At 41.1% G+C, this 27229-nt stretch overlaps 1 protein-coding gene across 2 annotated transcripts in view; it reads right to left on the bottom strand.

Moving 5' to 3' along the window:
• Nucleotides 1-6676: 6676 nt before the first annotated feature.
• The window catches only part of tbx15 (T-box transcription factor 15), a 40323-nt gene continuing 19770 nt past the window's right edge, over nucleotides 6677-27229 (bottom strand). Inside the window, exons 4-9 of one of the 2 annotated variants that reach the window (XM_039819010.1) lie at nucleotides 26014-26185; nucleotides 18239-18406; nucleotides 17620-17684; nucleotides 16811-16846; nucleotides 11854-11951; nucleotides 6677-8645 (exon numbers count right to left, since the gene is read on the bottom strand). In XM_039819010.1, coding sequence (XP_039674944.1) covers nucleotides 7813-8645; nucleotides 11854-11951; nucleotides 16811-16846; nucleotides 17620-17684; nucleotides 18239-18406; nucleotides 26014-26185 — 1372 coding nt within the window. In that variant the 3' untranslated portion in view covers nucleotides 6677-7812. The remainder of the gene's footprint in view (nucleotides 8646-11853; nucleotides 11952-16810; nucleotides 16847-17619; nucleotides 17685-18238; nucleotides 18407-26013; nucleotides 26186-27229) is intronic. The other variant, XM_039819011.1, reaches the window with a different exon arrangement.

Raw genomic sequence — 27229 nt, 5'->3', positions numbered from 1 at the left:
AGTTATGTAACCTAGAAAACTAAAAATCACTTTTAAACTAAAATTAGTCCACTTTTGACCTGCAAATCACCAATTAATGCTTCCTGTGGTGCCTATCACAGTTTCCCACATCTCAGTGTGGTTTTCAAATTGCTTTGTGTTTTCCATTAGGGAAAAAAAATCTGTTTTCAATTATGCAAAACAGAGAAAAGCAGTCAATACTCATATTTGAGAAGCTGGGGAAAAAAGGAATATTTGGTGTTTATGCTTGAATAACTAAATGACTTGATTCTTAATCGATTGATACAACTTTGTTGTCAATTCATTTTCTGCCAGTGGAATTACAGATTAATCAACTATGTTTCAGCACAACTCCACTTAGCTTAGCTTACCTTTCCTACTGCACACCCTTTTCAAACTCCACCACTCCAGTTCTCACACTCTAAAATCAACCCTCCACGGGGGGGTTTCAATATCCGGGTCACCTGCCCGGTCAGTCACACTATCCGCTGGATCTCCAAGGACCTGACTGCAAACCTCCACACAGTACCGGACCTCTCTTATTTAGACATGGGGGCTTCCCACTGGGGCGTCTTTGTACTCAGCAGGCACGGCACAATGGGACTGCCTAGGCCGGGGGTTTGATCAGAACCACCTGCCTATGCGGGGCGACCATATCTCAAACATCTCTTTTCCCTCCTGAGGAAGAAGAAAAATCATTTAGACTGTTTCCTGTTGACCTGCATGCCATTGCTGAAGCAGTTTTTTTTTTCTGAGAGTGTGAAAATATGTGTGTGTTTTTTATATTTCTCCTCTCTGTGTGTGTGTGTGTGTGTGTGTGTGTGTGTGTGTGTGTGTGTGTGTGTGTGTGTGTGTGTGTAACTGAGCATACATGTCTTTAAAATGATGGAAACTGCTGGCATTTTAGCCAGTCCGCTGTTATGAATCTGTTTTGGTTTGGTGTTGGTTGGACTACGGAATATGGTTAGTTTAATTAAGATTAGTATTAAGATTATTAAGGGTTTTCTTTAATAGACGATACAGATTGAGGTTTGTCATGTTTGTGGTAGAATTATGGTTAAGTGTAAGGGCATGGTTATAACTTGAAAATGCCTCTTTATTATCTTCTGCTAAACACACTGGAGGTGCCATAATTACAAACACATGAAGACTATTTTAAATTGTAGTCAAGATACCAAAGTTTCTAAATTGAGATACTGTATCAATGTTTTTTTGTCGTTGTCAACAACTGTGGAAAAATGTGCAAAACATATCCATTTTCAAGATATAGGGAATATATACATTTAAAGTAATTTTCCAGCAACGAGAAACTACAAGAAACACATATTGAATATTTCACCTAATATCAGCATTGTATAGCTTCATCAAAGTTTGAAAAAGCCAATATCAGAATATGTGTGATATTCGTATACTTAATTTAACTAGATTTAACTTTCATTTTGTTTTACTTTATCTTGTTGTTTCTCAAAGATAGAAATGTAGGGGGAAACCATGGTAACAACTACAACATCCCTTATAGGGATTAAATGTTACACTGTTATGTTATGTTGTGCTAAATTGTCTCAAATTCAGTCAGTAAAACATATGATATAATGTCTGTAATCATTCAATATAATAAAGCCATCAATGTTCTTGACACACATCATTATTATTGCCACAAAGAAAATGTAATTCTTTTTTTTTTCATTTCTATTTTCCTGTTCTTTTCTCTCTCTCTCGTGAGATTTCCATCTTACAGGAAGCTGGATCTTTTTCCAGATCTCCTTTTCTGATCTTCTACTTGTCTGTCTACTTTCCAATCTGTCCTAAATTTACTTTTCCTCGACTGTCCATCCGTCTTCCATCCAGACATTAAAAGAAAATAAATACAAAGACAATGTGTCCACCTGTATGTAGGGATGTTTTACAGTTGGCCATTGTTGGATTTTCTTTTTTGGTATCAAATGTTTTGTCTTCAATGAGAATATCTAACTAGGAAGATATGTATAAATATATGTTTTTTATTGTTCCCTATGTGAATTAAGTCTGTGTTAGGGAGGATTTTGTGGTTGTTTGGGGTTTGTTGGGTGACAACATGAACAGCAGCTGAAAGTTTGAGTCCAAAATGGAAAAAGTCAACATCAGCAGTGAAAAGATGTAACAAGAGGAAATGATATTCTCATTCTACGGCATAATTTGTCTGTTATCTTGACCTTAAACACTTTTCTGTTGCTCATGCAGAAATGATTATTATTTTGTGATTTTCCAACATTAACCAAATTTTCAACATTAACTATCTTTTTGTGATCATTTAAAAAAACATGATTCTTAGATTGTAAATCACTACCACACACTCCCACTTGAAATGTAAACTGTTTTATCTAAAGAGAACAAGCCGATGATTTGTGTTATGTTAGGGTTTCCTCTTCTCTAACCAGCTTTTATTTTAATAATACTATTTAAGTCATGTGTGTCACATGCAGCACATGATGAGACTGAGATGGGGTCATTATTACTTTATTACAGTACATGTGCTTTCTTGCTTTTTGAGTCATCAGGCTTCAGAAAGTACACAACATGCCTTCAGAGGTTTGCACTTCTGTGACTGTAAAAGCACCGGCCACATCACCAGAGTATGTTTCTTTTTTTAAGCTTGACATGTGTATCATGACTTTATCAATCCTAAAATAGTTTCAAGATGTTCCTTGAAGGAGAAAAAAGCTGGCGTAAGGCGGCTGAAGTTATGTGAAAGCCCTTTGTGAACGAGCAGTGATTTAGTGCTTCAATACACATGTCAGGCTCGCTGTAACACCTCAGAAAAGAGGGTCTACGTCTACTGTCAGCAATAATTCACTGTGAAGATGAGTCAAGTCAAGAAAATCTCAAGCAGAAGAGAGGAATAAACACAAGAGGGCAATAGTTTACCAGAAATTTCTGATTGGAGTGTCTGATATAAACTCACATTGTGTCGTATCAAAACCAGACCCTCAGATCCAAAGAAATTGAAAGTTTTCCTCCTCTTTCGCACATGGTCACTGACCCCCTCAGCCGGACTTGCATCCAGTAGAGTTCCCCAGAGAGTGATTCTGAGTCTGTTAAAATGTCTGAAATGTGTTCGAAGGGAAAGATCAATGGCTGAGACAGGGGGTGGGGGGGGATTATGGGATACCCTCCAGTCAGCGTGCTGTCACTCAAAATGGGCTCAAAGCGGCAGATTAGGCACCAGATCTCTCTCATCTCTGTCAGAGGATCTCGTTAAAATACCCGGTTCTTTATCTCCAATTGTTCCAGTTTCATGTTTTACGGCGAGCCTGGCCACACTCTGCCATTAATCAATCAATGTGATCGTTTGCATATTTTGTTTCTAATGAAAGACGGCACGATGAAAGGCAGAGAGTGGCTGTTACTCAAGCTTGTCCATTCTTTTCCACTTAAGGACCTGATTGATAGTTTACTGTATGAATACAGACCTGCTGTGCATTATGTCATACTGCTGCTTGGTAGACCCATGTGCACTGCCCCTCTTTACAAATACATCTCATAATTTAACAGGCACTGAGGTAAATCTGCGGTGAAGGGGCTGGGGTGCATGCTGCTGGAACAAGAGAAGGGGTGTGTATCAGACAAATAACGTGAATAATTATTGGAAATAATGTCCAGATAGATGGGAGTGCAGCCAAATTATGAAATCATGCGCTTCTCTCCGGTACATCACTCTGCTCATTATTTGAAGTCATGCTTGGAAAAACAGGTGGTTCCAATAGTGGGTCGCTGTCTCCACGGTCCTGCACCCCCTTTATTTTCTGATGACGGTTCAGATATGATATTTCATGGCTGGAGCCGTATGCATGATAGGAAGTGATTGGGGAGAGCCGTTCAGAAGACATCCGTGTAATGGATGCTGATTGGCCTCGGTTAAATCCCCGGAGTCTGAGCCTGTGTAACAAGAGGGGAACCACAAAGCTGGAGTAGGAGTGATCCTAAATACTGCATGTTTTTCTTCTCTTGGAGGTTCATATGATTACAAGGGGATTTCTCTGTCTCTTTAAACAGGTGCCATATTTATGGGCATCGAGCACAACAGCAGCGCAGCTGAGTGCAGTTGGCACAAGAGCTATATTCGTCATTCTCATAGTAAGCAGAACCAGCAGGGAGAGACTTTGTCTTTTTTTGGGTCTTTTTCTTCCAGTTTGGTTTATGATCGATGCATTGCATCAACGTTTGAAGCTCGTGCCTGTGATGTGGTGCAGAGCAGATGCGTGCGTTTTATAAGCGGAGAACACACTCGTGCGTGATTAATAATCATGTCACTCGTTGTTATTGTAGCCTAGAGTCTGTGACTGGCGAGTCGGCTTCCACAGTTACATTACATTACATTACATTACATGTAATTTAGCTGATGCTTTTATCCAAAGCGACTTCCAATGAAGTGCTTTCAACCCTGAAGGTGCAAACTCCAACAATAATTAAGTGCATTAGCTTTAAATAAGCAAAACTACAAAGAGACATATGAAAGTGCAGCTTAAGAAATATATATATATATATATATATTTATATATATATTCTATATATTTATATATATATTTATGTTTATCCAAGGTGTAGTCGGAAGAGATGTGTTTTTAGCCTTCGGTGGAAGATGCGTAGGCTTTCGGCCATCCTGATGGCGGAGGACAGCAAACCGTTGGGATTTCGTTGAGTGATTAGTTGTCCCTCGCTGTGAGGGAGCAGCAAGCAGGTTGGCTGATGCAGAGCGGAGTGGGCGGGTTGGGGTATAGGGTTTGACCATGTCCTGTATGTATGCTGGGGCTGATCCGTTCGTGGCCCTGTGTGCAAGTACTAGTGTCTTGAAGCGGATGCGGGCAGCAACTGGTAACCAGTGGAGAGAGCTGAGGAGCGGTGTAGTGTGAGAGAACTTGAGGAGGTTGAAGACAAGTCGAGCTGCTGCGTTCTGAATGAGCTGCAGGGGCCGGATGGTACTAGGGTGCGAACTACGGGGGAGCTAGGGGGAGCTCGGCTCCCCTTAATAAGACATGGGCTCCCCTGAAAATGTGATTTGTGAAATTTTGGGGGGTTTCTAAAAATATTGACAATGTGTCCCTTTGACGTGCAATTTCAGTTTTGTGTAACGTGATCATCGTGGATTATAATGTGTAAAATTGCAAAAATATCATTCATTCATTCAAATCTCAAAGACAGCCTGATACTTTGTTTATAGACTATTTGTGGGTGGCAGTTTGACCTATCTATTCCTGTTGATAAAGTATAATAGGGTAAATCCTGTAAAGTGCGTACACTTAGAGCTGTTATGTACTTTGTAAGTCAAAGATACGAAGGCCACGGTATATTTCGAACACTGGATGGCACATGCAGGCAGGCCAATCAGGAGGGAGTTGCAGTAGTCTAGACCTGAGATGACAAGAGCCTGAGCGTTAGAAGGGGACGTATCTTTCTGATGTTATGCAGCATATATCTAAACGATCGGGTGGTTGCAGCGATGTTGGCAGTGAAGGAGAGTTGGTCGTCAAGTGTCACACCCAGGTTTCTAGCAATCTGGGTGGGGACTACCACAAAGTTGTCAATTGTTATAGTCAGGTCCTGGGTAGGAGAGCCTTTTCCTGGAAGGAAAAGGAGCTCAGTCTTGTCAAGGTTGAGTTTCAGATGGTGTGTGGACATCCAAGAAGAAATATCAGTCAGACAGGGCGAGATACGTGCTACTACTTGAGTTTCAGACTCCGGAAAGGAGAGAATTAGTTGGGTGTCATCTGCGTAGCTGTGATAAGAAAATCTGTGTGACTGAATGACAGAGCCGAGAGAGTTGATGTACAGAGAGAAGAGGAGGGGACCCAGGACTGATCCCTGAGGAACCCCAGTTTTGAGTGGGCAGGGTTATGAGGTAGATCCTCTCCAAGTTACCCCGTAGGTTCGGTCTGTCATGTAAGATGTGAGCAAAGAGAGCACAGAGCCTGAGACACCCAGATCCTCGAGTGTCGAAATGAGGATCTGGTGGTTCACTGTGTCAAAGGCAGCAGAAAGGTCCAGAAGAATGACGACGGAGGAGAGAGAGGTTGCTCTAGCGATGTGAAGCTGCTCAGTGACAGCAAGGAGGGCAGTTTCTGTTGAGTGACTAGCCTTGAAGCCAGACTGGTGGGGATCAAGAAGGTTGTTCAGGTGGAGATAGGTAGAGAGTTGATTATAAATGGCACGCTCAAGAGTTTTGGATAGAAATGGAAGAAGGGAGACGGGTCTGTAGTTGTTTACCTCAGACGAGTTGAGTGTTGGTTTTTTGAGTAGTGTGGTCACTCTTGCCTCTTTGAGGGCGTCGGGGAAACAGCCAGTTGACAAGAAGAAGTTGATGAGATGGGTGAGGAAAGGAAAAAGGTCAGGAGCAATAGACGGGAGAAGGTGAGAAGGGATAGGATCAAACGGGCAGGTGGTTGGGCAGGCGGAGGTAATCAAAGCAAAACAAACTGTTTTAAAATAACAATTTCCAGTAGTTACTATCATATAGACCACCCAGTGTGTTAAATAGCATTATTTTGGTAATTACTTAGACTAAACACTGTGATTTGTTTTGCTTATGCTCCAAATTATGTTTTATGAGCAATTCGTGTTCCTGGGTTTTGGTAAAACACAATATGTTTTCAATTTTTGCAGAACAATTGTCTTAAATATCAAAAAGAAAATCAAAACCATATACATGAATTAAAACGTTTATTGAGCTTTTTACGTGCTTGGCACCTGTATTTACATTTTTTTTTTTAAATGCCTCAAAAAAAGAATATCTTTGCCATTTCCCTTTCTTCACACATGTTTATAACAGATTGGCCTGTAAAATTGTTATACTGCTCAGCACTTAAATACACATCTCTACAACACACCAAAACATACTTTAATTATTCTGTTTTGCTATTTCTTCTTTTATAACTTTTCACACAACAACTTTTAAGCTTATGTTATTGATTGCATTCGCCATCTTATATATATGCTAAAAAAAAACATAATCCACTCAAAAATAGTGAAGCCATTCCAGTCTATGAGGATAACGGTTTGACGGTGAAGTTGTGTGGAGTCCTGAATGCTCACGCCTGCTGGGAGTTTTCAGTTCCTCAGTTAAGCCGACCTGTAGTTCTTTGACATGTTGTATTCACCCCACAGCGTCCAGATCCTTCATCTCCTCCATGTACTGTATGTGGAGCAGCGAGTAATTCAGTGATCCCTTTCGTTTCAGCCAAAACTTCAGACCACTGACGCCTTGACATTTCTAAAATGATTCAGTACAAGTGCTGCGTGAAGTCAAAACGTCTGGATCACAGTGAAGATTCTTTTGGTTACATGATGTCTTGACTGCATGGGATTTAAGTCCCCCCCCAACCCCCTCCCAAAAAAACAACAAAACAAAAACAAGAATGAGTCGCTTGAAAAGAGTATTGCTACTATTGCACCGTAACAGATTCACAACTGGTAATCCCTTCTGAACCAGAGCATGTGGGCTCATAGCTCTCCTTCTTACTACAATCTGTTGAGTTTGTTGTTTCTTTCCTGTCAGAAACAGTAAGAGAGACAGGTTTCTGTCCCAATTTTTCACTTCATTAATACAAAGATAATTAAATAATAGTTTTGACTCACTCTATAATGCTTTGTATGTGGTAGAGTGTCTTTAAAAACAAATTATGTCCTTTTCTGAAAGGTTTGTTTTGTACTTCAGTACATAAAAAAAAAAAAAAAACACCAGTTCAACATCAACACCAAACCGAGTTGGGAGATTAGAGATTTGCTTTTCAAATGAAAGACTTTAGAAACATGGAGGACTGTGAGGCTCAATCCCAGTTTCTACACCATGTGCATGGACATCTGAGAGGAGGAGCCATATTGACGTCCGTCGCAGGAGCTGCTGCCCTGCTGGCCACCGGTGGTGTTGCCGATCATGTGCATAGTGTCCATGCTTCCGTTGGACAGGTACTGGCGCTCAGCGAAGGCCCCGGCTGGAGACGAGGAGCAGAGCAAACCTCCCTGGGGCTTCTCGGGGCTGGCGGCCAAGCGAGGAGAGGTGGGGAAGTTGTATCCGTACAGGTTGTAAGGGTTGTGCAGGGAGAAAGCGTTGTAGGAGCCCTGCTGCACGTGGTGGTGGCTCCCGCCGAACATGTGGGCGGAGGAAGGGGAGGATCCGGATGAAGAGGATGAGGCAGAGCCGGAGCTTCCTCCGGCCTGCATCACGTACTGAAGCTGCGAGGCCGGGAAGGACCCGAGCTGACCGCCGTAGGCATCCATCTTGCCTCCAGTGCCGCCGCCACTCCCGCCGCCGGTCAGGGAGGCATGAGCGCTTCCCTGCATGCCAGCAGCAATCAAGGAGGAAGTCCTCTGTGGCAGGAAGGACTCAGAGGGCTGAGCAGAGGCCACAGCACCCCCTGCAGCCTGGAGGCGTCCGTAGGAACTGTCGGCCAGGCCGCCGTAGCCCTGCAGGGCCGCCATGTTGCTGCGAGCGCAGGCTGGGTACTCGGACAGGCCCAGGTTGCAGAGCTGACTTTCCCTGCAGCCCACATTAAAGGTGTTGGGGGCGAGGTGGAAGGTCGGTGGCGAGCAGGAGGGAGACAGGAGGTGAGCCGCACCCGAGGGGGAGGGGGTTCCTGTGCTGGAGGTGGTCGGAGAGGTGCCGGTGCTTCCACCTGGAAAACACACAGACACAGAGCTAGTGAAATACAGGAGCTATTTGACGGAAGATCCCTTAAATACAAAACAAATTCAGTTCCAAGACCGGATCCAGTTGAGTTTGAACCAGTGCAAAAATCCACAGAATACTCTTTCATTAGGATCAGGAGGGGAGAACTATCCAAAAGTGACACAAACGTCAAGAAAAAAGAAAAGCCCAAAACACACACCTGCTACCATGATGTGGGGCGTTGTTCATCTTAAGATTCACTATAAAATCATTACTATATCTAACTTAATCTAATTTCTTGAATAATTAATAATTATAGAGCATTTATCATATCCCTATGTCTTTCTTCAATGCCAAAATAGTGACGACAAAGCAGGGATGCTTTGTTCAGATCATAATTCAAGTGTTCATGATGGATGGTTGTATGTCAAATTATACTCAGTGAGTTATTTTGAGATCAACCATAAACAAACTGGAGCATGTGTGGTTGTTTATTGTATTAGAGTGAATATAAGTGATATGAGCTCCTTTGTATCTATTTATTTAACTTAAAATACCTAAGAAAAGTGGTTTGGCTGTTGGTTGTTATTGGGGGAGTTCTCCCCCCCCCAAAAAAATAAAAATAAAAATAAAAAATTGGATGTGATGGGAAAGTGACATGAGTCCCTGCCTGCCTACCTCTGACCTCCCTGTTGAGAGAAACAAGAAACAAACAGGATTTCCCTGTAGAGAGGTATTACAGTCATCATTGCCAGAGCTCCATCCTCTCTATCCTGCGGCAATGCAGGAGAACAACAGGTTGGAATGTATAAATATTCATTTAAAACAAATCTAAATGTCTTTTTGTGTCCACAGAATAAACCAGGGAATCTTCATTGTCAGGCTGTATCTTTGAAGTTTAAACCTGTGTCGTCAGTAATCGCCAATGGGAGAATTTCCCGGTGGTGCACATGCACTGAGTCAGACTAATAAAGTAAGCAGTAAGCTACGTTATGAATTCACCTGTCGCAAATCTAATATACAACTTTGTTGATCCACATGGACATTTTGAAACTCCTACTCTAAGAGTAAATTGCAGGGCCTTACTCTTTGAAACCGCTGGATACGAGCTCATGAACCGAATCGTAAAATATATTGTTGGTATGATAAATATGGCTTCAGTTTTGGCCATGTCTGGTTAACAGGGCAGTTCTCAATAAAAAAAAAAAAAAAAGCAGCAGACTCTTAGAGTTTAGACATGTACTGTACTGATTCAGAGGAAGGGGAGCTGGCAGAAATTGTATAATCTAAGTCTAGCCTTTCAGAGTGAAATGATAGCTGTGGGATATCAATCGCATATTTCTCTATTAATGAGAATTTGGCCAGGGTTCATCTTGCTGTTGGAGAAATTTGGTTTGAACCCGGAATGAGGAGGAGGCATAACTAAATAATCCAGGACTCGCTTGGCTCGGGTTCTGATTTTGCACCATATGCCTTCGATAATATCGCTGCAGTGCTCTGCTTGAGAGGATAAGGGGGAGGGGGGGCTTTGCAGGGAGGGAGAGAAATAAAGAAAAAGGCGGGGGGGGAGAAAGCAAGGTATACGAGGAAAACGAGAGAGAAGGACGATAGTTTGGTGATGTCATGTTTTCCTCTTAGAAGGGCTCGAGGTGCTTCAGTGCCGAGGGGGAATAGTTGATTACTTGAAGGGAAAAGGGAGTCTGGTGCCATAAGGGCAAATACTCTCTCTTTCACACACACACACACACACACGCACACACGCACGCACACACACACAAACACACACGCCAGTGTCCTTTCAGGGTGACACAGGGTTCACCGCAAGGACTTTGATTAAATCCTAATCACTTTGGAGAGAGTTTAATGATAACAAACACATGTCCGCCTGCTCAGACAAAATACGAAGCGTCACGTCATGCTGGCCTCCAGAGGTGACCGAGATAGAGTCGCTGAGGAAACAGTGTTGCTTTTAAAAGCGGCGTGGCCCTTGATATGAGCCATGACTAAGACCGTGTGCCGGCCCTGGAGCCGATACAAAGGGAGGTGGCCCGACTGACGCTGACTCGTGTCGCGGAGCCGTCCAAAAGCCACAGGGTTTGTTTAACGATTTTATTTTCAAGGGCTGCGCGTGATGTGAAAAGTTCAGCAGACGCCTGCCGACCTGCCAGGGGAGCAGCGTATGGCCAAGCTCAAATGAAGGACAACCATAGCTGATGTAGTGTGTGGTGATATATGCAGGGAAAATATGCAGAGGGAGAGTTCAAGTTGGGACAGCACATGCACCAAGGGCATGCTAATGCACTGTGCACTACTCTCAGTAACTCTTCAGGAAATTGATTACTTTACCATGTTACTAACCTTAAAAAACACTATATGCTGCTTAATTATGAGCATATAGTGTGCCATATTTATGTTAAATTTGTAATAATTGTTATTGGGATAATAAATCACAACAATGACCATCAATTGTTCGGTGCCAACAAGTTGACACATCTAAATGAATGGTTTAACATTTGAGTATATATAAACAGTGAGTATTATGGGATGCCACGGTGGTTCTCAAAGTGGTCGCCAAGGATTCAGATCACATTCAAAATGAGGAATAGTTTAATTTCTCAGTTATCCAGAACACTGGAAAAGATCTACTCTTATCATGGCTTTTAGTTTACATTTATTTCTACGTGTCAAGAGGATGCAGTGCTTCAACTTAAATGTGAGTTTTTTAGGGGGTAAAAAGGCTGATCTAATGGGGTCTGTGGGCTCTAATGTGTCTGTTTAAGGAAAAAAGTCAGAAAAGTCATAATTAAAATCAAAATTATTTTTATGGCATATTTTGCCATGCTTATAAAAAAACCTGAAAAAACATGCATACAAATAATTTTAACACTCTAAGAAATGGTGTTAGCAGTGCTTCTCGCATATCTGGGATCATTTATTTTGGGGCGTCGTCAGGTGGAGATCAAATCATCAGCTTTAGATGTCAGTCCTTCGACAATAATACCAAGGAGAAAGCCATCAAAGTGGAGACACAGACACCAGTTTCTACTTTGTATGGAAGAGATCTGACTCTGACGTTTTGAGCTTGCAAAAATATTTTTTTGTCTTCTATTCTGCACTAAATCTCCTTCTCCTGTACAAAAACAGACTGAGGTGGGATTTGAAGTTTGACGTGTTGTTTTCTCCTGTACAGAGAGAGAGAGTGTGTATTCACACACCTTGCTGTTTCTGCATGTTGGTGAAGTCTTCAAACGTGAGGGTCCTCACAGGAGGTCTCCAGAAAGCATAGGTCTCCATGATCGCCTCCAGGCCAGTCCTGACAAAGACACATACAGAAAGAGATATTTCAGAATAGAAAAAGAAAGGGAAAATGGGACAATACTGACATCTGCATGTGTGTGTTGACCAGATGACATAAACAGAGACAGAGAGAGAGAGAGAGAGAGAGAGAGAGAGAGTTTGGTGGAGAGTGAGATGGAGAGAGGAAGATTTTATTGCTGTTTTCTCTTTTATAGCCCCACATGGTCAGGCTCTGGCTTATATCGATGATCTGCTAATTGCCCACATGCCTGATCACTGCTTGAGTTCTTCTGGCAGCTGGGGCACTACTAGCTGTTCCAAAATCTCGCCTTGTCACCAGAGTGGACCGGGCCCCCCAGCCGTGGAGCTCTCTCCCTGCTTTAACAGGCAGTGTTGTTGTATTTGTTTTGATTATCTTTTTTATTTTCGCACAATCTGGTTCTTATGTATTTATTTATTCATTAACATTCTGTTTTCCTTGTTTTATTTTTTTAACTTCAAGCTTTCTTGGCCTTAAAGGAATATGCCACCGTTTGTTGAAACAGGGCTTATCACGGTCTCCCCTAGCTGTAGATAGGTGGGCCAACGCATTTTTTGTGCATGCATTGTTTTAGTCCGGTGCAACACCGGCAGCGCCGCCCCTAGTTAGCTTAGCGTAGTGAATGGAATCCTGTGTTGCCAATAAGCATGTTGTGAGTAAAAGTGAGCCAACAAAAGACACAAAAACAACCTAATTACTTGCACTGAGACAAAAAATGCGTTGGCCCACCTATCTACAGCCAGGGTAGACCGTGATAAGCCCTATTTGAGCAAACGGTGGCGTATTCCTTTAAAGTTTGGGAAATACATTCACATTGTTTTTCCATCATGCATGCAGTCATGAAGATGGAGTCATTTGTGTTGTACTGATGTCGTTATTTGTGTGTGTGTGTGTGTGTGCGTGCGTGCGTGCGTGTGTGTGTGTGTGTGTGTGTGTGTGTGTGTGTGTGTGTTGATGGACATGGGTAAGCATCAGAGAGAATAGTAGTGAGTAAGAGCAAATATATTAAAGGAATCAATTGAACAGAGAGGGGATGTGATATGGATTAATACTTGTGTGTGTGAACGAGAGAGAGAGAGAGAGAGAGAGAGAGAGAGAGAGAGAGAGAGAGAGAGAGAGAGAGAAAACTGGTGTCCTGCTCTGAGGAAACTAGAGCCTTTAAAAAGGAGCAGGTTTTTACTGTGCACATAAATCTGGGTGACGTTTCATCTTGAATCTGTACACGGTTCTCCTTCCTGCTTGATTTACTTCCCTGCATGGCGCTTGGTCCCGTCCCAGGTAAACCAGCGCCCGTCACTGCTCACCGTGTTATTTTAGGGCCACTAACTCCCAGGCCGTGGAAGCTCGTTAGTGCGCCATGCTAACAGGCCGGGCCGACGCCATCACAGCACTCATTCATACGGTCGCAGTGCTGCGGGACCAAAGCCCAACACACGAGCTGTATCCCTCTGCTATAGGCCGTAAAGCCAGGTCACCAGACACAGCTGACGACACCACCATAACTTATAGCTGGGCTAAGTTCTTTATTACGATGCTATTAAGAAAGTCAGAAAAAGTCAAACAAGTTGCTGCTTCATTTGAGGATTAGCAGTGCAGGTTTGCCCTTTATATTAATTTTGAATTTCCCCTCAATGTGGATTTAGTTGGTAATGTTCCACAGAAAAAAAAAAACAGGCTGTGTTCACACTGCAGTCATTCTACTGCTAAAATCCAAAAACAAGTATGTCAGCTTTTTTGATGACTGTTAATGTTGCTCATATCCGATACTAATATAAGCCGGGTAATATTTAAGAGACGGGCCTGGCACAGCAACAAAAACAAAAGATGTCACACCTGTTTTAATGTTTGCAACTTCTTGTTTCCAACACTTTTAGTTGCAGCTGCCTTCAATTTTTGCATTTTGGCTGAATTGATTTCCAATCCAAGAACGTCATACTATTTTATTAAAGGATGACATATTTTAAATGTTCTTAACCAAGATAAATAGTTGTCAAGAAACATTTGCGATGTTTCAAGGGAATTGAATATGCAAATATTTATATTTTTTTAATTAGTTAAAGACACAGTCTTTACTGCCTAATCTATATCTAGGTAAACTGGAACATCTCACAGTTTAGATTTCAAATAGATTTAAAACTGGTTGGCCACAATACATTTGCTTATTGGAATCTCAATCTGTTACTCTGAGCTCAGTTTTTCTTCAGTGATATGTATCCTCTTTGTTTCTTTTTGATTGTAGTTCCTATTTTTGACCTTTTGAACCAAGACACAAAGAATTTCCAAACATGCCAGATATGTTGGCACCAGGCATTTGTGTATAAAAGGATTTGATCTGGACCTTCGATGCAGCCAAAAAGTCTTGGCTTTAAATATTTCAATGAATATGCAGATCCAGAATGAATGTCATGCTGTCAGACAGGATGAAAAAAAATGTTTCATCTAACTTTTTACTTGCCTAAAAGAAAAATGAATGAAAACCGTATTCAATACCCCAAACGTGTAGTTACAAAATAAAGTTATGGGAGCGTTCAAATTAATTAAGCTCCAAATGCAGATCAGAAATGGAGCTCAGTCAGTGAGAGTTCTCTTTCCTACACTATTCATTTTTCCTTGGCTCTTATCTGCTCACATTTCTTCTTGATTCACACAACTATGCTATCAGTTCATAATTGGTTGACTTGGTTGATATTTGCGGGTGTACACATAACTAATAAAAAAGACTAATTGGATCCTAAGGGACATGGCAGCCACATCTGGCAACAACATAAGAAAAGAAACTAAGCACGAGAGTTGCAGAAAAGTGACAATAAAACACCCTGGGGAGGATTTATGTTTACATAATGTTAACTAAGCTAACTAAGCTGTAAATGACATGTTATTCTAAATGGCTTGCTCATATTCGAACCATGTGCAAGCAAAAGTGAGCATTCCTAAAAGACCACCCCTCTTTTAAACTGGCTGGACACTGAAGAGTCTCACTTTTTCACAGGTTCATTCAGATTGAAGTACTGTGTGTGCCAGTTAGAGGCCACAGGATCAATTTGTTACAGTAGGAAGTGAAGTGACTCGCCCCCTTCCTCAATAAAATGAAAAAGCAATGTCGGTGTGACTGCACACAAATCAGGTTAGCGTTTATTGAGCCCACGGGCTGCACCTGACGCTGATGCCAACATCCAACCCCCACCCCCACTGAGACTCCATCTAAATCAATAATGATGTTAGTCAGAGGGCTTATGTTTTTGCTTGCTTTTATTTATAGTAAATTCTAATTCTTTAAATGTCTCTTTTGATGTTTTTTCTTTCTTTTTAATGCTCATACTTTTCACACCAGTTTTTTCTTTGAGTTGTTTTCACCTACTGTGAAGCATGTATATACATATATATATATATACACATATATACATATATATACATATATTTTTTTTCTTCTTTCTTTTTTTTTATGAAATGTGCCAGATATATACAACTTTATTATTTATGCTCAAATATAAGGCTCATCCCAATATTTCAAGAAAGCTAAAATTAGACCTGAGCCACATGAAAGGGGAAAAAAAGTAAGCCTCTAGCTGTAGAGTGAAAACAGTGTGCTCATTTGAAAATACAGTTAAATTTTATGTTGTGAGTGATGTACAGTATGTGAACAATTAAACTCTTAAATCACCATAACTAGCAAAAGCAGCAGTATGACGGTGAAAGGTCAGAGCTGCTGCTCAATAACATATTCATGAATGGTCGAAGATGAAAAAAAAGCAGCTTTAGACACGAAGAGTGACAGAGAAAGGCTTTTTAAGGTGACAGAAGCTCTCACTCTTAATTCTGAATCTGAGGAAAACAAATCCCAAAAGAGATTTGAAGAGAGGGAATCACGAGCAGTATGTGAGGATGAATTAATTTTCTCTCTCTCCAGAACATCTCATTCCCCCGTTATCTTGTCATCTGTAGTTTTTCTGCAATGAAATTCTAATGCCAGTTCATAACTCAAGCAGTCTATTGTTTGAAAACCAAAAAAAGATGTCTCAAATATCTGTGTGCCAATAATGCAGACCAGATGGAGGGGGCTGCTTTCATGTGCGGAGGGGTCTGGTGGTTCAGTACACCCGCCCCTCTCCTTCCTCCTCTCCTCCACAAATGTTATATATGATAATTCAGAGACTGAGAGAAAGAGAGAAAGAGAGAATGAGAGACAAATGAGGAGAGAGGGAGGAAAGGCGGAAGGAGAGGAAGAGAGTGAGGTGGAAACTCGGGTATGGAAGAGACAGCGAGGGCTTGTCTTAATCGTCACAATCAAACATAGTTAATAATGTGATAAGCTTGCTCAAAAAGCTGTGATGATCAGAAACATTATTTATGATTGCCACAGTGTTATCAGCCAATAGGAGTGCTCTCTTTGGGTGACATCAGCACACCGGTAGTGACAACACAGCTGATGCAACAGCTGACAGAGCGATGAAAGTCTGATGAGTCAGGTGTGTGTATATGTGTGGGCACGTGTGAGTGTGAGTGTGCATGTGTGTGTGTGTGTGTGTGTGTGTGTGTGTGCGTGTGTGTGCGTGCCTGCGTGTGTGTTGCTTCCTGTCTTTGTGATGATTGAGTGACAGGAAGAGGAGGGCTAAGATATAAGATGAATCTTACAGAATTCTGGGTAATTTAATTAAGAAGTCTAGACGTCTAGGGCTAAATTTAGTTGAAAATGCATGTTTTAGACAGTTACATAACTATTGTTTCAACAGGATTTTAATGGGTATATTTCAGTCTGCAGCAGCTCCTAAATGTGTTGAAATCTTTATTTTTTATAGTTTTATGTAACTAGACGTTTAAAAAAAAAATGTTTTTACCTTGAAGGGAGGGATAATGGATCCATGAAGAGCTCACTGTACATGTTGCAGACACATAAAATATAATGATTATATTCTTTGACCATGAAGGGATGTGTGTGTCAACAGTACAAATTCAACAGAACCTTCTCATCATGTGAAAAAGTTAATCTTAACTTAATTTACAGTTAAGATTAAAGGTGGATGTATATTTGTATGTTAGCAGTGTAGCAATGGTACGTACTGTAGCTACAGCTACATAGCTATCATATGTCAGAGCTAACCGGCACATTGTCAAAAATGTAAATACGAATTGGAGACCACGTTGAGATAATAACTGTAATAGGTCAGTGTGGGTTGCCTGTATTTGTCTCTGATGCTGCTAAAAATGACAATGTACAATACATCTGTCTAGTGATGTGGAGGTAAAACAACAATCAAAGGGTGAAATGTGACACCGATCTGACAAATTCATTCCTACTTCCGGTTTCTACATTTTCATGCATCAACAGTGTCATTTGCATTTTGAGCCTTCATGCACATTTCATGAGATGAACGAGACAAAGATAGAAATAAAGAGAGAAGTAAGGTGTACCAACGACTCTGTCTGTCTGTGCTGCAGATCTGAAGGGTTCCTCTCTTGGCAACAGACAAACAGCTGTTTTTATATGGAGCAGCATATGGTACTAAGTGCTATCTTCAGACCATTATTTCCATATTAAAGTCACACATATAACATATTATAGACTTTTTTGTGGGATAATTTGAAACACACTAACAGGCTATATTGTACGATGCTCAGTTGGTGAACGGATGCTGCGAAAGCGTACCTGTTTCTCCCAGAGTCCCGGAAGCCTTTGGCAAACGGGTTGCGGTCGATCTTTAGTCTGGTGATCTGCAGACAACAAGAACACGAAGAGGAGATGTTTGTGATTATTTTTACACCTTTTCCATAAAACTCAAATATGCCAACATTTCTGTGCAATTTGGCAAAAAATTGTGGTAATATTAAAAGCTACCGGTCATTCTTTGTTTTGGTTAACGTTTTTTTCTCTAATCTAGAAGGAGGTTCATAACATGCCACGTAGTTTTGCTGATTAGCATCATTTAAAAAAAAAAAAGATAGCAGAAATGGTTGCATTTTGGTCAATTTGAGAAAAGCTCCACCTGAGGGGACACGATCTAGGGAGACAATGCAGTTTAAACGTTGATGTAATGTAGAAAACTTTGTTTAGACTGAGGCTCTATATTTATTTGACTTTGGCTTTTAAAAAGTACTTCTGAATTTGATCATATTTACACAGAAAGTTGTGGTGAAACATTCTCCTAATCAACCATTTTTGCAGGCACAGTTGCAGGGATTTCAAAAAACAAAGCAAGATGATGCAAATTTTGATTCGATTCCTGAGATTGCAAAAAAAAAAAAAAAAAAAAGCAAGAGCTGCTTACCTGTTGGTTCTGGTAGGCCGTGACGGTGGTGAAGACGGTCTCAGGGAAGCTGAAGGTCTTGACCCCCTCCCCGCTGGGCACTGGCTTGTTTTGAGACAGTTCGCTGCTGAAGTCCTTCCTGATGACATGAACGCGAGGCTGATACTTATGCATGGAGTGGAGGATGATCTGAAAATGTGAAAGGAAAGAAGGTGAAGCACAGCTAACATTGTTATACAAATATCTCTAGCACAAATGGTGACGGACATCGTCCAAATTGAGAACATTTTGCCGGTCATTACCGTCTTTAATCCTTTTCAAGTTGTAGCCTCAAAACATTGCATTCTCAATTTCGATAAATCTGTCTTTGCTTGTAACACGTAAAAAATATCCAGAGACAACATATGATGTGTAGTTTCTAATATTTCTTTCAAGGCATGGTGACAAGTTAAGTATCTCCAACTTTTGTTGAATCAGGTTTCAGGATTCGGCCTGTAGTTGTGAGGGATTAGGTTGTTAGGAAGTGAATTTGGTGAATGAAGGGCTTCATAGTGGTAGTGGTATATCACAAATCAGTATGTGCATGTGTGACGTGTGCCTCTAAACTTTCCAAAACCCCAAAACTGTAAGTCTCACCCTTCAATGTTCCTCTCTGCAAACACATAATACATGCAAGTCCTTTGTAACATCAATTAGCACGACTGCTATCCTCTATCAAGGCTACGTGACATTAAGAGGAAACCGAGTTCACACCGCGATGACGCTCGCCGGAGGGCCGAGGATTATTTCACAGTGGAGCGGAGGCGTCAGACGGCGTCGGCCCCAGCCTCGCCTTGGGGCCTCGGTCTGCTCTTGATTAATCTCAGAGTGAGAAAATCTACCCAGAGCCAAACACCCTCGACCCCCCCACAACTCTGCTACAACAGAGGGGGTCGTTTCAAACCAGGGCTGTGGGGGGTAGGGGTGGAGGCGGCTCTGAGTATCAGAAACACTACATTTAATGTTCCAGACCTCAAATCACTGTCAAATCACTCACCATACACAAAGTATGACTAGGGTGCTGCATAGATGCATGCTAATAATCTACAATCCTCATTTTTCTAAATGTTGTCTCCATCTGCTGAGAGATCACCTGTCGATCAAACTGCGTGGGCGGCGCTGTGGTGTCTTTTTCTTCGGGTGCTCAGTAGAATGCGCTCAAAGTTGTGTTTTTCAAAAGAAATGAATGTCTTCAGGCTGCAGTTTTACAAGAAAGAGAAGAAATACTTTCAAATGTTGTGGGTTGTTTTCCTGCAGCTGTTCTTTCAATTGGTAAAACTGTTTTTTTTTTTAAATGGAAATTACAGAATTAAAGTAGCCCATCAGAAGTCAAAGTTTTTGATTTATTTTGTCTCTTCATGTCCTTTCCACCATGATAATTTTATTGTGCAAATAAGGGAAGCACAATGTTTAAATGATCCAGATTTGCATTGTTGTAGCCAAACGTGCTCAAACAAAATCCAGTTTTTTTTTTATTTATTTTTTATTTGAATCTTTTGCTGCTACAAGAGGAAAAGTACAACACCTCACTTCCTGTGTGCCAGATGACTTTTGCCACAAAAGAGCTACGAGACAAAAGGCGTTAACAATGCAAATAGAAAAGCTTTCATGAAGTGGGTAATCACAGTCATGTTTTCGCAATAGAGATTTCAAAATAGACACACGCACGCACACACACACACACACACACACACACACACACACACACACACACACACACACACACACACACACACACACACAAACACACACACACACACACTCATAAACACACAGCTGCTTTTCGGCCCAGAGGAGTCATGCTTCTCGTCCTCAGTCCGCCTGAGGTAATGTAAAGTCAAAGCGGAACTCAGAACAAACGACTCAGAGCGCAGCCAGAGGACATCAGCTGACAGTTGTTCACGCTCAAATACAATTAGGCTAAATAAGTGATGTTTTCATTTTCATGGTAGGTAATGACGTCCTTTTAACGGCCTTTGAAAATCCTCCGGACATTCATACCCGAGAGACACCAACACATCCCGCGTGTAACAGATGTATCTCCATAGAGTCAAATCAAATCACATTTTGTTTATGAAGCACATTTTACACGACAGTGTGGCCAAAATTGATTTTCAAACACAGTTAAAAACACTTTAGGGACCATGACAATTCAGCAATAAAAGCAACAATTATTTCATCAGTGAAATTGTGTTACAGCCAAGAACAAGGAGGACTCTCACTTCAGCTCACCAGTGGAGACAGTACTGACTGTATGTGAGCAGGGCTACACCACGTCACGTATAATGCTGCTGTCATGTGAAAAAAATGCATCTCTGAAAGGTCAGATTGAAGAAAAACAGACAAAATGTTCAAAGCAGACTTTGTAGAAAATCGATCTCACAAAACAGCATTGAGACATTACAATGCAACGGATCGTTAACAACAAAGCAACTATGTTTTGGCCAGTCCAGCCTGCTTCAGCGTTTTATTAGGTTTTCCCATAGACCAGCGGGGACAGACAGGAAATAGACGACAGACGAGAGTGACAGCTTGAGGCGGATCTGAACCCACGAGGAAGAAGCCCGAGGCTAACGAGTCCAGCCAGCCACCGAGGCGTCCCAAAGACTTTTAAAGTGCTGTTGGTTTTCCAGTACTGTTTGATGCCCTCTGTGTATGAATGACATCAAGCTGCTTGAATGTTTTTCAGTTGATGTATGAAAGAGAACACAAAGTCACAAATGTTGCCTAAAGCAACTGCTTTTTGACTTTTCCCTTTAAATTCAGTGCCGCATTGGTAAAATACTCCATTACAAGAAATATCTTGAACTTTATGTACGTATTATTCAAGTGCAGAACTATTACCACAATGATATATTAATATATATTATTAACTTTTAACTTTTTTACATACATGTAGGCTGCTATTATCTGGCTAATCAATATGTGTTTTCCATTCAGCTGTATTGTGTTTTTATCTGTGATGATTTTAACTACTCCCGTGTGGAGATAAAGTGCTTTTTTAATCATGAAATACAATTCCACCAATTATCAACAATGTATCATATCTTTTAAACTGATCATTTGATTTGTATGTCAAATTTGAATCTGCAAAGGAACTACTTTAATTTCTTCTGGATTGTTGTGGAGTAGAAGTATAAAGTAAATGGAAATAATGAAAGGCCCTAAACAACTTGTGGTCCTACATAAACATACAATTATCCGGCAAATTTAGAACCGTTTTATTGGTCCATGCACTTGAGAGATTTCTGTTTTGCGCGTGTTGCCATCATGCACCAATCAAGATTGTATAACACCCAAAGATGTTTTTCTAACTTTACATTTGAATGTTGCTTATTTAGTCATGATTATTTAATGTTATGGAAAAAAACAACTATTTCTGCACGTGCTTCTTTTTGGGGCTTTATAGAGTGCAAGTACCACTTTCTCTGCTTTTTTGTTCAACAAAGGAGAGAGCAAAGACAAAATAGTTTGCTTACTGACGACATATTTAAATGACAAAGGGTTTTATGTTGTACAATGCAGTCAACGGTTAAAGGAACACGCAGACTTATTGGGACTTTAGCTTATTCACCGTATCCCCCAGAGTTAGATAAGTCCATACATACCCTTCTCATCTCCGTGCGAACTATAGTCTCAGAAGGCGAAGCACTGCTACTTGGGCGGAGTGATTAGCGCAACACCTGAAAAGCACCGTTGTTACTCTCTGCTCCTCACCACGGGGCTTCTCAGGTGCTGCGAGCAAATCACTCCGCCCAAGTTGCAGAAGCTGCAGTGCTTCGCCTTTCTGAGAATATAGTTCCCAGTATGTACACGGTTAGAAGACGTCTGTGTCTCATGTGACCTTGTTATTTGTACATGCTGTGACTATACAAATCACAACATGTAAATAGGAACATGTTGGTGTTATTTTGTCACTTATTGGGAGCAGTAGGCTTGATGGATCCGGTTATCTCCAGGATCTGTGCTAAGCTAGGCTAGTGGTGGGGGCGTCAGACAGAGTTACAACACGCACGGAGATGAGAAGGGTATTTATGGACTTATCTAACTCTGGGGGATACGGTGAATAAGCTAAAGTCTCAATAAGTTGACGTGTTCCTTTAAACCTGCAAACCTCATCACAAAATCACAAACTAGTGGAGGCCCCGTTCATCAGCCTGGATGTGCCGTCTCAGATATAATAAATATAGTTTTTTCTCCTAGACTCTGCTTCTGTTGTGCATGGTGTCTGTTTCTGATGAGGCAGACATATCACGAAACCACAGGTCAGGAGGATGAGTGAGAAGTGGTGAGGTTTCCCACACAGGCAGCCCCAAAGTTAATTTCCTTTGGCCTCTTAAACCCCCTCCAGAGAAACAAAAGCCGTTAAACGTAGCAGCAGGAAAGGAAAGACAACCTCCCCTCGCCCCGCATGTGAATCCTCGCCCACTAACAATCCATATGTTATTACATTTGTCACCACTGAGCTGATGGGATCATCTGCAGAGCTGTGACAGAGCAGCCCCCCCACAGCTCGCTACGCTAAACTGGACGCCGCCATTTTGTCAATGCACTGGAAACATCACTACACCGCTTTTCTAATCATCTGGCATCTCTGCACTAACGGCGAGCTCTGAGAGGAAAATTGATTTGCAGCAGTTCCTCGTGCTCTTTTCAACAGTATCTGCAGAAATCAAAGCCTAGCTCATAGCTTGACATTCATGACAGGTGGCATTGTGCCATCTTCCACTGTAAAGGGCTGAGACACTCCTGCGTTTGCTATTAAATCAATCGCTTTAATTTCCACAAAAGACTGAATTAAACCGAAATTAGTGCTCTGAGTAACTTTTCCCGGAAAATTATATAACGGGAGCTTTGAGTTATGAGGTTCAATTTCACTCAAAGCTGCCATTTTTCAGATTTGTTTGTTCTCTAAATGATAGTTTAGTGTTATTCTTTGTAACAGCCATTTGAGGTGAAATATTTAGTAACACTTAAGTGCAGCACAATGTGTTCTCATTATCGACACAGAATTGCATCACAGCTTAAATTAAGTCTACTTGGAGTCGGTGATAAAAAATAATGAGACATTGAGCTAAAATGTGTTTTGCTGTTGTCTTTAAGCTGCGTTAATCAATTTCTGGCCTCTAGGCAGCAGAAAAACATCAAAACAAGCAGACAGCCAGCATATCTTTGGGCTTTTAAGGTTGTTATTGCTAACGTGTGTGCAAACAGAACTTACACAGCCTTCCGACATTAGGTAACGCAACTTTAGAGTCCATTTGGAGTTGTGTTTCTTTCCCCCTAATTAATTATTATTATTAATTAATCACGCTCAATATGCATAATCCTTTTTTGCTCTGATTACCACCAACTTGTGTCAATAATAACTCGGTCTTTAGCTTAAGCCGCCTACACATGATAGGCGGCAAAACTGCTTTGCGCGGGCCGTTCCATTGATATCCTATGGGGAGCGTGGTGGCGCCCAATTAGTCACTGCGCTACCCCTGGCGTCGTGCCCAGGGATGTATTAAGAGTGCCCCGCACAAATGAATGTTTACAGTACAGTTTTGTCATTTTTATAAAATTAATTTTAACATTTAGCTGAGTATTTTCTCAGCTTTAATTCTAGGTTTAAACATAAGGAGCCAATCAAAGTTAATAATCAAAACCTAATACAGTTTTCTTCCACCAATATTTCCCCTTTCCCATGAAACCCATTTCTAACTATAGTAGTAGAAGTATAAAGCGCAAATAAGGGACTGACTCTAGCTTGCTGCCCACTTGCTGATTATACATAAGGGTTGCAGTAAATCAAACAAATTGTGGTCTAACTTGTTGCATTACAGTTAAATATTTCACCTATAAAACCCACATTACACATTTAGAGCAGCCAAGAACCAATAAGAGACTTACTTTAGCTCACCACCTCTGTTACAGACTGGCTTCAGGCAATGCAGTAAATCAGGCAGATTGTGGTCAGACTTTAACTTTAGCTCAGTAGTGTGGCTGCTGGAGCGTACTACAAATCAAATTCAATCATTAAGTGCCTTTAACGAAACCATTTCATTACAAAATGCTCTACAGAGCCATGGAGGAAATTAATATTATATAATAAAACAAGGGCACAGGTTCAAATCCCAGACCTCTAATGTCTTTCCACGCTAATCCTCAAACCTAATAATATTCAGTCAGGGTGGACCATCTTCAAAAAGAAAGTGTGGGAGGGCAGAATGTGGCAGAGCAGACTGTCATGTATTGCAGAAAATCAGTCTCATGGCTCCGTGACTCATGAAAGCATGAAGTCCGTGAAGTACCGTGTCAACTTTCCTTTCAAGCAAACGCATCAAAAACATTTCAATCCAAAAAACTGCCTCGCAGCTCCAACAGTGCATTCATTTCTGCAGCACCATGGAGGGACATGAAGTATTAAGGACAAAAATGGAGCTAATATATCGCAGCTTGAACATTTAAACCCAAAGCGTTTCAGCTGCAATAGCATCTTTGTTACAGCATTCAATGCATAGTCACTTATTTCTTTAAAAATACTGTCCAGATTTGCCTGAGGGTGCAAACATTTTTGGAAATGTGTTCAATTTAAGGCATTTGTGAGCTGCATAAAACCAGACAATCACCATTAAACATGAAATATTGAACTACATAAAAAATTTTGAAAAAAATCCCTTTGGATCATGTGGGAAATATCAGAATTGAGAGTGCATGAACAAGCAACACATGCAGAGGAAGGTAAGCATAAAATATGATATGAACCCAAACGACCCAAAAAGTTTGTTTTATTTATTTTTAGCTATTTTTGTGTTAATATTTGGGTCCGCAATGTTAAAATAAGCCTTGCACAATAATTTACGATGCAACACAAAAGTGTAACTAAATACTTTGGTTGAGTTACAAGTCAACTCCTTTACAAAGCAATGTGTAATCCATCACTTTTGTTCTCCTGTCATGGAAAGTCTCATATTTCTTACGAGGAATACTTACTTCATACGAGGACCACAATGGAAGTAAGTTTGTAACCTTCTTGTGTTATCCTCGACAGTTCTGATAAATGTACAATGTCACTGTGTTGGCATCTTGTTATGCATTTATTTCTGTTACTGTCTAATAAATCAATCAATCAATCTTATTGATTTGGAGGTCTTTTTAGGATGCTCTAAATGTCTAAATACGGTCTTGAGACAAATAGTAGACTAGTCTCGTATTGACAGACCTTCCTCCACAGCGCTGCAAAGGAAGGTCTGGCAAGTCCACACAGCATTCTGGGATGGGAGAAAAATGTACTCTGGTTAATTGGCATTTCTTTAAACCAAACACAATCGTCTTGGGCGGTGCGAAGCGCCGGACGCAGCCCTTGGGCTGCTGCAAAATAGCCTCGGGAAGGAACTTGTTTGGGTGGAACGTGTGTAGGCTACGTTCAAAAGTTGTTTTAGTCGTGCGAGAGAAAACTCAGATTGGACAGATAGTCTAGCTAGCTGTCTGGATTTACCCTGCAGAGATCTGAGGAGCAGTTAACCATAGTCCTCAGAAATCCACCAGTTTAAAATGCCAACACAAAGAAAGCGGAAAGTGACGGACATTCGGCCGAAATGAAAGACATCCGGCGGAATTTCCGGTGGCACCTGAACAATCCCGGAAGTGGAACGTCGTGGACATAGACTTTATCAAGACACAAAGATGCCGTAACAAAATGTTTCTTAACAAAATGTTTACAGCGTTTAGTAAAAGCCTTCAGCGGCAGAGAAAGAGAAGAGGTCCCTTACGTGTCCCTGGTCGTCCAGCTCGTTGTTGGTGAGTTTGAGCTTGTCGAAACTGACCACCTGCCTCATCCAGGTGTCTCCTGAGGCCAGAGAGTCTGGGTGGATGTAGGCCCGCGGAGGCACCGGGGAGTCGGCGTTTCCTGCCACCATCCACTTGGAGCTGTGGTACACATACCTGGAAGACAAGACGGGGAAACAGGCTTCAGCACCAACACACCAGCTGCAACAAGAATCCAGCGACTGAAGAGAAATTTAAAAATTTCAATTCAATTTAATAATGATTCAGTAGATGTTCAGTATCTGTGACCGGCACGACAAAACCTTAAAGTGCTCATATTATGCTTTTGGGCTTTTTCCCTTTCCTTTGTTGTGTTATATATATTTTTGTGCACATTATAGGTTTACAAAATGAAAAATCCCAAAGTCCACCCCAAAAGGACTTGACATCTCCAACAGAAAACACTGTTCACCAACTGCTCCAAACAGCTCTGTTGTAGTCCAGCCTTTACGTCAGGGACGAACGTGGTCACTTTGTAACACACGTTATAATGCTCGCCTAGCTGCTAGCGTGGCACGACCTCATACTCTGCAACTGAGCATGTGCGACTCCCAACAAAGATGTTACAGAAGTGAGATGCCTCACTCTGTAGCTAAAACCGAGAGCTCAACACACGGTGAAAAGAGGAGCTGCAGCAATGTGCAGTACAACAAATATATGGTGTTTTTTGAAAATTAAACCACATAAACCTATTCTGGTACAACCTCTAAATACAATTATGAACCTGAAAATTAGCATAATATGAGCACTTTAAAACCTCTTATATATATTAAAATGTAACCATGAATGAATAATTAATTCATTGTGCTTTATGTTGTGGCATCCGTGTTTCTCTTCTTTTCAGATACAGAAAGTGAAGATCAAAAATCTGGTCACATATAACAAATGAAAGACCTCACAGGTTTCTTTACTTTTTCTTTTTGCATTGTAAACATTTAGTTGTTTGCAGTTTTACATTCAAAGTAATGTCAACTATATTGATAAAGGATAGATGCAACATAAATGTCATAAATGATTTAGGAGAATTGGACTATTTCATGCTAATACAAAACAAATACAAATGTGTAAAATAAAACCTTTTTTCAGTTGTTTTTTTAATGAGTATATTTTAATTTTTTTAGTTAAAGGGGCTGTACGTCGATATTCACAACATCAATGTAG

Source organism: Perca fluviatilis, chromosome 12 (genome assembly GCF_010015445.1).
Source record: "Perca fluviatilis chromosome 12, GENO_Pfluv_1.0, whole genome shotgun sequence".
Lineage (NCBI taxonomy): Eukaryota > Metazoa > Chordata > Actinopteri > Perciformes > Percidae > Perca > Perca fluviatilis.
Note: the sequence above shows the minus strand (reverse complement) of the source record. Positions and strands in the feature narration are given on the sequence as shown.